Source organism: Erpetoichthys calabaricus, chromosome 1 (assembly GCF_900747795.2).
Source record: "Erpetoichthys calabaricus chromosome 1, fErpCal1.3, whole genome shotgun sequence".
Taxonomy (NCBI): domain Eukaryota; kingdom Metazoa; phylum Chordata; class Cladistia; order Polypteriformes; family Polypteridae; genus Erpetoichthys; species Erpetoichthys calabaricus.
In genome coordinates, this window is record NC_041394.2 from 317656088 (window position 1) to 317668689 (window position 12602).

A 12602-nucleotide genomic window follows, 5' to 3' on the forward strand; every position below is an offset into this window, starting at 1 on the left:
CCTGCTCTTCCCCAGCCAGTAAAGAAAAGTTCCAAGAATCACTTTCCATTTCCTTTTTGGATTGCTTATAGGGGTCTCTGCCCCCTGCTCGTTTCGCTCGCCAACCCCCGTGTGTGCCCTACATGCTAGTCATTTCCTGGATCTGCCACTTGCGACGAATCGTGCTTTGCTTTAGGATAAACACAAATATCAACTCTGTCTTTGAGATCTCCGTCTTTAGAAACTATTTTTGTGGAAAATTCGTCACATGTTGGTTTATTATATATGTGAGTGTGATCTTTCGGATTCATATAGAAATCCAAGAAAACATCTTTGTCCATGTTTTTCAGATAAATTTCGTGTAAAGTGCGATACTTTTGGATGTATGGATTTGTATCCATTATTGGCTGTAGAATTTGTAATATGTCTAATTGTTTAACTCTTTTGATTCTATGTTGCATCGCTTCTCCATGATCATAAATATAAAACTGACCGAATTGTGGTTTCTTTGAAATTAAACTTGTAGTAGTTTTAATTGTTGCGGGACCACAGATTCTCATAGTGTATCGTCCTGAATCGTGTAAATCTATGTTTTGAGCATTGAGTTATGCGAACACGAACAGATTATTGTAGATTCAAATATTTTGCCTGAGTGCTTGTGGATTTCTTTTACCAAATAACAAATGTTTTATTTCTAATTGATACGCCTCTTCATTGGGAAGAAACACTACTTTTCCCTGATGGCAATGCAAATTAGACGATCTACAAGTCTCCAACTTAAACTTTAAAGCCAAACAATATCTACATACTTCTGTCATGTCACTTATGTCCATATATCTCTTTTCGCTGTTCCGTTATTTCACCGAATAATAATTTCCGTTTGTTAGTGCTAATACGATCTTTACTATCAGTTTTTTGAGACTTTTGAATTTTTGTTCTTTCATAATCTCTAACCTGCTCTGCATGTGTATCACACCAATGTTTTTGACGTTCTACTTTGTCTTCTACTCTTTGTCTCTTCTTCTTCTACTGTTTGTCTTTTATTTCCACCCCCGTTTGGACCTGTTAGGTTTTCAGTTCATTTCTTGGCACAAAGTCTCATCTTTCGGGATTTGAAATTATCTCTCTGAAAATGTCTCGTCTCGTGTCGCCCCAAGATTTTTTATATAATAGAGAAATTTAATTGCAGCTATCCACATCCACTTTCATGATGTCTCTTTGGGTGTAGTGGTGTATCATCATTAGCACAAAGTAAAAGATAAACTGAAGCTTGAGTAATGGAGAGAGTTTGCTTTTTGTAGGTTAAAAGAACATTTCTGGAATGGACATTTCAAATTGCAATACATCAGACCTTATTTGTTGGTACCTTATTATCATCTTAAACATTTATTTAGCAGAAAGAGTGCAGAATGAAAAATTAAGCTGTCAAACACATTGAAACCAGTTGGAGTGATTTTTTGTTGCAGCCTGCTAAGTAAATTGAATTTAGGTAATTTGATTCGAAAAGTAGCTAGGTTTATTAGCAGAGGTGTAAATTCTGAAAGTTTTATTACTGTGTTAGAGCAATTTATAGGAGAAATTTACTTAAACACTTGTTGTACAGTGAATAAAATGTACCTGTGAGTGATCTGCACTCTTAAGAGATTTGGTCAGACTTCTATTTCTTGAGCATAGAAGTAGTGTCTGGAAGATTACTTTAAAGAGAAAGTTGTTTTTTTTTTTTTTTTACTAAGTATCTTTAACTGAAAACACCAGTAATTTATTATAAGTACATGCTGAATGTGAGAGGTTACATTGTTAACAAAGGATCAAGATAATATGCAACAGTGAAAAACCAAGCAGGACCCCTATTTTAAAACAGCAGTCCATACTGGTGACTGGAGAGCCAATCCAAGCATCAGTTTGGACACAGAAATTGTGCTAATAATGGTGTAACATGTATATGCAAAAGGTTACAGTACTTGGAAATACTGTATATTCTCCAAGTATACCAGAGTGAGAGGTTTTATTTTTAGAGAATAAAAAAGAGATTCGAGTGGCCAGTAGTAATGTCCTGTTATCCATATTGTTACTGAATTATGAAATGAATATGCTCATTATTTTCGTACAATTATTGCAATAACAATATTTCAAGACTGATTGATATTCTAAAGACTTAAACCTTAAATTTGAGATCAATTGACAAATAACTGGAAGAAGTACATAAACTTAGATAAAGTATCTATTCTCAAAACAAAGGTAAATTAAAGTAAAAGTGATTCATGGCATGCTCTTAAATTAGAATGCCAAAGCTTAGACAGTAAATGGAACATAAAGTTTTAATTTTGTAAGTCTTTAAAAATATTAGCAAGTTAGGTATAATTGAAAAAAACATAGATTGAGAAAAGTTAAGGAATAAATAGTGAAGAAGTTTTACTATCCCGACTCTCCATCCCATTGAGGCAATACAAGTCTTGATTGATTTCTCTAGTGAAATCCATTATCCCTTTGACCTCAAATCTAACTAGTTTGTTGAAACACTTGCTTGTAGAAGCTACATAGAAATATAAGGCATAATTGATCTATATTGAATTTCCCATTGGGATTAATAAAGTATCTCTATCTATCTATCTATCTATCTATCTATCTATCTATCTATCTATCTATCTATCTATCTATCTATCTATCTATCTATCTATCTATCTATCTATCTATCTATCTATCTATCTATATTCATTGAATAGCCTTATAAACTGTAATATCAATTGTAGCTTTCCTTTCAAACTTTTGGGAAAATTTAAATCTTACCCTTGTTAGAGATTAAGGTTTTGTTGTTCATATTGTAAATATGTTTGTTTCTTTTTTGTTTAAAAATATCATGCATTATCAGCTCTTACTGTCCCTTTTCTGTAGTATTTCTCTTCATTATCCTGCTATGGCACTTATTTCCACTGTTGCTTTGATCAAGCTAATGTTCCTAGCCAATAGTGATAAAGTTAGTAACATTTTAGTGGTTTATTTTGTTCAGGAATGTTGTTCGTTTGAGTTTTTGGTTTCCTCTCCTCTGCTTATAACTGTCATGATTTTTTTTTATCTGGAACAAAATTAAAATCTTGGGCTAAAATGAAATGAGCACATGATAACTTATATATGTTAGTTGTTTTCCTTGCTATGCATTCTTAGCTGTGGAAATGTTATATCCTTTAATGTTTCTATATCGTATACGGTTTGTAAATCTATACAAGCACACTGAGCCTGTTCTCAGTGAAGACTACTACATACAAATAAAGTAAATTTAACTGAATTGAATTTACCAAATTTTTTTATCAAATCATTTTACCCTGCCTATGTCTGAAACATTGTTTCAGGGCCTTTGTAGGCACTGTCTAAAGTGAGTGCAGCTTTAGCAAAAATGCCTTCACTCACCCTGCCACTCATTTTGTAAATAAAGAGACTGAGAGGCAAGGTGCACCCACCTCAGAATTAACAAACTCTTATTGTGCTTTTCACTTCTTCACTTATCTTTTAGGCACAGCTCCTAGTTACTTTTTACATTACTTAGGTCTTCAACAGGATCCATTCAGACTTCCTGTCATTGTCTTTGAGGAATACTGCATTTGAACATTGTATTTTTTGTGGAAAATTCATGACTAGGATAAAGATCCAGTTCTCCAACTTGACTGAGATTATGTTGACCACTTCTCCCAATCACTGTTTCCTAGGTATATCAATCATTTCTTGTCTTTTAAAAGCCCAAATACTCTGAATAATCATTAAGATCATAAGTACATGCATACATACATATAATTGTCAAAACGTTTCTCACTACAAATTAATTGTTACAGTGAGACTACCCTCTCATCTATTGTCTAAAAACACTTAGACAGAAAAAAAATAAAAGTCTGTGTACCTATTTGAATAGGTATCAACCAAAAAGCATTTGACTGCTGAAATCTATTATTAATTCCTGGAACTACATAACCATATGGTCATGGATGATAAAGAATAACATTTTTTGTGTCCTAGATACACTAAATGCAAATCCCACAAAACCAAAATAGTTAAAAATTATAGAAGTATAGAAGTGTTCATCTGTGAGAAAGATTATCAGTAAGAACACTGCATAACTAATCAAAACAGGACAAATTTGAATGTATTACAAGGGAAAGATAGAACATTACATAAGAAAAGGAGAAAGATGCTGCTCATGAGTTCACTTTATTGTTCATAGTGTAGTTGTGAGAAGTTCCACTGAGGTATGCAGATGAGCAGAAATATAAAAGAAACATGACCAACTATAATAAATATTGCATTCAATCCTAGAGTCATCTGAATTTTGAGGTGTGCAAATTAATTTTTTCATTGCACTGTACTTATTGAACTGTGCAGTCTCATGGAGGTGTAGCACACAGTGTTGTTATTTCATGGTACTTGCACCCTATTTCCTTTGCCTTTTGGCAATCCTTCTGCATGGAGTTTGCATATTCTCCGTCTATATGTCTTGCCTTTAGGTCTGCCTACAGATCACATTCAAGTGACTTTTCAGGATTTATCCTTTGCTTGCTTCCTCCACTTCCAGGAACCACTTCTGCACTTTTCATCCATATATTTGAAAGAACAAAAAGACTATATAGGTATCGTAAATGTATTGTGAGTATTGGTTACTGTGAATTTGAAGATCTCCTGTTAGAATGCTTTTAACAGATCTCCCTTCTTATATTAAGATATCTCAAATTGCATTTAAAATACCTAAAAATACATTTGAGATATCTTGGAAGTACAGTTTAAGATATGTTGAATATGCGGGAGCTATTATATGTGAATGTAATATGCAAATTAATATCAAGGTATATAAAATGTAGTTTAACATATTCCAAAAAATATCTTGCTCTTTGCTTTCCAAATAATTACAAATCCGTTTTAGACTTTTTACATTTTCAGACAAAATGATTTGAGATTTCTAAAAATCTGTTGGAAAGTTATTTCATAATATTTGGAATTTCGAGTATAGTATCTTAATATACTCTTTGAACTTCAGAATAAGCAGAAATGTTTACATTTCTAGGTGTCTTGAACCATGTTTTTAGATAGGTTAAAATGAGAAAACCACTCAATTGCATTTTAACATATTTTTAAATAACTTCTTGTTTCATTATTTCTGTATAAGCAAACAACAAGTTATTCTGAAGTTGATGGGAGGTGCTTTTGTAAAAAATAAATAAGAAATATTAAAATGGGCGGGAGGGTATTTTGGCGAGAGTTGTTAAAACTATCAGAAGTTATATTTGAGTAAAAATTCCTCACTTTGTTTTAATTTTCGCTGAAGTAAGAAGTACTTCAGTTAAAGAGTTCACACTTGTACACAAAACTAGAAAATTCACTTAACAAGTGTCCTATATCTTCCTTAGTCATTGTGGTGCTAGTAGATTCTGGTTGTTAGGGTAGTGTTCTGTTAGCTTTCCCTGAGCTCAAATGCCATAAAGTAGCAACAAAAATACTTATATCTGTTTGAAGGAAGACACACACCCCTTTTATTAGTTGAAACATAACCAGTGACAGCAAAACCTTGGCGTCACTCCTTTAATCTAGATAGATAGATAGATAGATAGATAGATACTTTATTAATCCCAATGGGAAATTCACATTCTCCAGCAGCAGCATACTGATACAATAAATAATATTAAATTAAAGAATGATAATAATGCAGGTGAAAAACAGACAGTAACTTTGTATAATGTTAAATGTTAACGTTTACACCCCCGGGTGGAATTGAGGAGTCGCATAGTTTGGGGGAGGAACGATCTCCTCAATCTGTCAGTGGAGCAGGACATTGACAGCAGTCTGTCGCTGAAGCTGCTCTTCTGTCTGGAGATGACACTGTTTAGTGGATGCAGTGTATTCTCCATAATTGATAGGAGCCTGCTGAGTGCCTGTCGCTTTGCCACAGATGTTAAACTGTCCAGCTCCATGCCAACAATAGAGCCTGCCTTCCTCCCCAGTTTGTCCAGGCGTGAGGCGTCTTTCCTCTTAATGCTGCCTCCCCAGCACACCACCGCGTAGAAGAGGGCGCTCGCCACAACTGTCTGATAGAACATCTGCAGCATCTTATTGCAGATGTTGAAGGATGCCAGCCTTCTAAGGAAGTATAGTCGGCTCTGTCCTTTCTTGCACAGCGCATCAGTATTGGCAGTCCAGTCTAATTTATCATCCAGCTGCAATCCCAGATATTTATAGGTCTGCACCATCTGCACACAGTCACCTTTGATGATCACGGGGTCTATGAGGGGTCTGGGCCTCCTAAAATCACTGGAACCCCCGAGTCTGTTTTCTCCAGTTAATTAGTGAAATTTAAGGCCAGGCTCACTTTTAGTGTTTCAGTAATTGAGCTGATAAGAATCTGCAGTAATATCTTATCAACATACAAATATTGTATGGTCTCAAGATATTACTCAAAAATATAGTGGGGTAAAAGAAAAAATAGCTGTAAACTATATTTACTGAAGTAAAGTACAAATAGCTGTAAAATGTACTTAAATAACATAGTAGTTGTACTTTGTTATTTTACACCTCTGATTTTGACAAATTTGAAATGTACTTGAAATTTCTTGGAATGTAGTAAGAGTATTTCTCTGTAGCCGGGTACTTATTTTAAGATATCTTAACATGACATTTTTTGAGATCCTAAAATGCACGCTGTCATTTTTCGTCATGCTAATTTGGCTTGCTATAAATCAAATCACTGGATTCACCTGAACTGCAGTTACAGAAATATGTATAGTTATTGTGGTATTAAGTGTAAAATGATATTAATATCACATTAACCATATCATTTTACTATGTGAGGTTGATTGATTCTGGGACCTAATGTTTGTAATTGAAATTTCATGTGTATTCCAGAATTTGATCTGAATACAAACAATGAAGAAGTCATTAGAGTTTTTTTTTTTTTGCAACTGACAGTTACACTCAATCTGATTCTGTACATTTTTGGTGTCCTCTCATTTTGTCAGTTCTCACATCTTTTTTGGTAGGATGGAACACTGTCAAAAAGAGTTTGAGATTAATGAATAGTGAAAGAGTTCTATTTTGTGATGCTCTGCATATTGTTGCTCAGCAGTGCTTTGACGATATAAACTTTGTTTGAGAAAATCTGTTCGGATATTTGTATTATGAGCAATAATACAAATGATAGAATAATGCAGTATAGTATTAAGCAATATTCAAGACTTTTTGTTTTGGACAGTACAGAACAATTTATAAGGAAAGGCCAATGATTGTGGTGAAGAATGATATGGAACAGTGGTTCACAAACTCTGTCCTGAGGGCCCCATTTGTCTGTAGTAAAGCAGAGTGCAACAATTTTTACTTTTATTAGACATTTAGAAATATTTGTATTTTTGCTATAGCTTTACTAGCTTAACAGCACAGAATACTGAAAGGCTATAACTACTTTAGCGTCAGACCCACTAATGTTACTTATTAATATATAATAGATTAAGTAAGCAGAACACTTGGAAAAGAAGAACATTGTGATGATGATGATGATGAAAATCATACAAACCAATTTACAAAAGCAAAACAAAACTTTACATTATATCCACATATGTAAATGGTTTGTACATTCTCATAAAGACTTTGTTTTGTAATTTCTAAGTTGACCCCAAAACATACAAACTGGGGAATAAAAGATTGGTATTTAGGAGTCCAGTTAAAGACAACCTTAGTTAGAGAAAAAACCTGCAGTCATTTGATAGAGTTTGAGAACCGCTGCTTTTGAAAATACAGGCAACTTGATTTGATGTCAAAAGAAAAATTTCATAGAAAAGGGGAAACATCCATCCATCCATCCATTTTCCAACCCGCTGAATCCGAACACAGGGTCACGGGGGTCTGCTGGAGCCAATCCCAGCCAACACAGGGCACAAGGCAGGAACCAATCCCGGGCAGGGTGCCAGCCCACCACAGAGGGGAAACATTAGCAAGAGTAAACAGGTAAAACACTTCTGAGGAGGCAGTAGAAAAAAGATGGAGGCAGCATTAGGAATGTTAAATGAATAAATGCATTTATTGATTATGCGTAAGGCAGTGTTCAAAAGCTGTAGACCACATTCTTACCAGTCTGGAATTTAATACTGTTACAATATATCCATCCATCCATTATCCAACCCGCTATTTCCTAACTACAGGGTGATGGTGGTCTGCTGGATCCTATCCCACCCAACACAGGGCGCAAGGCAGGAAACAAACCTCAGGCAGGGCGCCAGCCCACCACAGGGCGCACACACACACACACACACACACACACACACCAAGCACAATTTAGGATCGCCAATGCACCTAACCTGAATGTCTTTGGACTGTAGGAGGAAACCGGAGCACCCGGAGGAAACCCATGTAGACACGAGGAGAACATGCAAACTCCACGCAGGGAGGACCCGGGAAGCGAACCCTGGTCTCCTAACTGCGAGGCAGCAGCGCTACCCACTGCGCCACCATGCCACGTTATAATATATTGTTTTCTTTAATTTGCCACTTGTATTATGCCCTTTATTGAGTTTGGTTTTTTTAGGTTTTAATATAATTTAGGCTAAAGTGTTTTTCTCATTATTGTAATATGTTTAGATAATATTCTGTACCAATTATAAAAAGTGTATAAAGGCCAGTTTGCCGTCTTAATTTCAGGGTTTACTACTAATACATTATGCCAGTAGTCACTTAAATAATATAATGCTCTTTTTTAAGTTGCTGGCAAATGTTCTTTATTTTCACATTTAATATGGGGTGAGTAGAAGAAATTAGGGGTGGCGCAGTGGGTAGCACTGCTGCCTTGCAGTTGGGAGACCTGGGGACCTGGGTTCGCTTCCCGGGTCCTCCCTGCATGGAGTTTGCATGTTCTCCCCGTGTCTGTGTGGGTTTCCTCCGGGCGCTCCGGTTTCCTCCCACAGTCCAAAGACATGCAGGTTAGGTGAATTGATGATTCTAAATTGGCCCTAGTGTGTGCTTGGTGTGTGGGTGTGTTTGTGTGTGTCCTGTAGTGGGATGGCATCCTGCCCGGGATTGTATCTGCCTTGTGCCCTGTGTTGGCTGGGATTGGCTCCAGCAGACCCCCGTGACCCTGTGTTTGGATTCAGCGGGTTGGAAAATGGATGGATAGAAGAAATTATGTGAGCTTCTGTTATACTAAAATACAGCAAAATAAGACAGGACTTAATAGTGTTTGTGTAATTACTATTTTTTTTTTTTTAAAGCAAATGTTAATATACCATACTGCTTGTGTCTAACATTTGACCTGTTTTAACAGATTTTTGTGCCAAAATTGAATTGTTGACATTCCAGCAGATATGTACATGTGTTTTTTCTTTGTTCCAGGTATCAGGAATTGTTGGTAGAGCAGATGTTCTGGCTTGTCTGTTATTTCTCATGACTTTTCTATGCTACATACGGTAAGCTACATGTGTTATATTTTAGCTGAGGTTCCTCCCCTGGCTGGGGTTCAGTTCCTTGTTTTATGGCCTTTTTGTTCTTTTTATGTCTCATTTATTTAAGCTAATGTTAATTTTGTTAAATAGCTTCTTTGTTGTCTATGCTTATGTTATGTGGCAGGGCCACCTGCCAGTCACCTCCGGGGACTAATCTCAGCTATGTAAAGGTGTGGGTTTCCCACAGTTCCTGATGGTTAATTCAAATGTGTTAGGGAGTCAGCTAGTTTACTTGTGTTTTTTTAAAGTGCTTGTGCTTTGTGATATCTCTTAATTATTTGACTTTCTACTCTGTTTTTTGACCATTTTCTGAATTTTTGTATTGGGACTTTGTTTGCATTGGTTTGCCTAATTGTTTGGGGCAAATTATCTTGCTTTGCTTGATCCTCATTGTTATTGAAGACACTTTTTGAAGAATAGTTTCTTTTATTGTAATGTATATTAATGTAATGTTTGCCCTTGCATCTAGGTTTTTTTAATGGGTTTTCCTAAACTGTTTGGGGATTATTGGGTCTCTGAAGCAGAATAACAGCATTCTTCTTTTTATGTTTTTGTTTTGTTTAATTATGTTTTACATTTTCTGTTAATGGAATTGTTAATTTCTTGTTCTTCATTTTCAATGTGTTTGATTTGAATTTTGGGGCTGGTTAATATTTTTATGTCTGATGAAAAATATAAAATTATTCATTCATCCTTTTTCAAACACAAACCAATTCATAGTCTTGCAGGTAGCTCAGTCAAGGATGGCAACATCAAAACAAGGCAAGAACCATCTGTAGACAATGGAAAAAACATTATTATTGTTATAATATTTTTGAATATTATTGTTAATGGTAGTAAGTAAAGTTTTTTCTTATTCTACTTTATACATATAACAATAACAATTATTTAACCTAATCTATTTCAAAATAAACACAATATACACATCACAATAATACACTCCCATATTAAAGGTAAATAAATCTGTTTAGTTCCAAAGTTCCTTTTACTGAACCTGAATAATCTATTTTTTGGATTGCAGGGAGACATCTCTGGATAGCATGGAAGCCCATTGCAGTTCACAAACACAAATGTACTCACTAATTTACACCCAGCATTGGATCTTTTGGAGAGGCCCTAATTCTAAATTTACTTTTCAGTGGCAAATTGTTAGAGATGTTGATTTTTTTGTAATTTACCATATGCATGTGCTTCATTTGCTGATACCATTTATTTTGAGGATGAACCTCTGGTGAAGTAAGGTATTTTATGTCAGACTGTTGTGCTGCAAGAGTACAGTTACTTCCAAGCCAAAGCTTCAAGGCAAACCATAGGTTATTTTTTTGCCAACATAATTTTCATGGATTCCTTTCAATAAAAGTCCATGGTTTGTAGAAATGTTGTAGATTTTATTTTCATTTTTCATTTTGCTTTCATATTGTCAGAGCTAGGTATAGTTTTATGGGAGCAATGCCAAGAATTGAGGTGTTTGGTCCTTTTTTTCATTTGTTTGTTTTTTCTTTGCTTTTTTTTTTTCTTATGTCCATTTTGTTGCCGTTTGAGATCAATATGTGTTATGAACAACTGAAAAGGGAATACATTTCCAAATGGAATAAAGAGCAATTTTTAAAATGAGTAGATGTAAAACTAATAAAAGAGCTACCAGTATTATAGTGGGGACATAGGCATTTAAGTGATGACTTGATACTAGAATTTCAATACTCAATACAAGTACTAGTGAAATATCACTGTACTCGAGACCTTTGTGATACCACAGCAAAAAGTGAAATCCAATTTGGGGACTTTTTATTCAAAGTACCCCCATTATTCAAATAAACATTATTGTGCCTTTTTCCTGTGATAGAATATAAAATATATAAATGCTGATACTAGCAGCTTTAAAACAGTGGTTTATCCATCATGTAGTTGCCTAATTATCATTTAAGTCAGCTAGTATTGGCATTCATAAATAATAAAATACAACGCAGGGCTTGGATTTTAATTTGTGTTAGACATGATGATTCCTGCTCCTTTTGTGTGTCATAACAAGTTGGGGAATTTTAAAAGGATGATATTATTATTGACTACCTTATTTATATTGCCATGTGCACTTTGCAAAAGTATTGTCTCACATTTTCTCTCCAGTAACTGAAAAATACTGCTTAAAATCAATACTAATAATAAAAAATCAAAAATCATTATATCTGTATGGTTTAATTAGCGAATTGCACAATAATTCAATATATTTAAACTTCAACAAACTCTTTAAAGCAGTTGTGTAACAAAATGCTTTTGAAATCTACTTTATTAGAGAATCCCTCTGTTAGGTTTGTAACATTTGCTATTGTAACATTTATATGATTTATATTTGCATCATTAGCCGATTAACAACTGACTAAATCGTAACAATTATTCGATGACTCAAATTGATTCATCTTTCAAATGTCATAAAATTTGTCCTTTTTTTACTTTAATCTGCTATTTCAGAACTCCTGTAAAACACCCTTTGTTGTATCTTATATAACTGAAAAGACTTTTTTGTTATTGCTAAGCCTGTGCACAAATCCAAAATTAGAATATTAAATGGACCTGCAGCATAACTGGTAGGCTGCATTATATTTGCAATGTACTTTTCAAATACAGGACATATGCACTTTTCATTATGTTTGTCACATTTTAGGAATTATGCTTAATAAACATTAGTTTGGCTTCAAAACTCCAACAAGTGACTCAGAATTATTGTTTGTATATTCAATGATGTGTGCTGTTTTGCCCATCCTGCTAACTAGCATAATCACAGTACTTTGAGCTAAATGAATTTGATTTTGGCATTAACAAAAGCGCCCAAGCTGAGAAATAATCTTCCATATCTATTCGAACTTCACCCATTTACTTGTGTTTAGATGTCTTTTGAAAATGAAACTTTTCATTAAATATTTTGGAACAGCTCAATTTCTGTTCTGTAGGGTAGCTGCTGTTGCAATGAGAAGGAGTTTTGAATGCTGTTTTTTGACTTAGTCTATCTGCAGGTAAAATTATGTAGTAGTTCTATTCCCTTGTGCTCACTGTTTTAACTTGTTCTCTGTTGCTTTTGATACCTGTGTCTTCATTCTTGTATGTCTTATAACTTTGTAAGTCACCTTGGATAAAGGTTTCTGCTAAATAAATAATGATACTTCCATTGCC

General features: G+C 34.6%; 1 protein-coding gene across 1 annotated transcript in view; it reads left to right on the forward strand.

The window, feature by feature from the left end:
* tmtc1 (transmembrane O-mannosyltransferase targeting cadherins 1) overlaps positions 1 to 12602 on the forward strand; it is a 607165-nt gene that overhangs the window by 55755 nt on the left and 538808 nt on the right. Inside the window, exon 3 of the mRNA XM_051929219.1 lies at positions 9328 to 9401. Coding sequence (XP_051785179.1) covers positions 9328 to 9401 — 74 coding nt within the window. The remainder of the gene's footprint in view (positions 1 to 9327; positions 9402 to 12602) is intronic.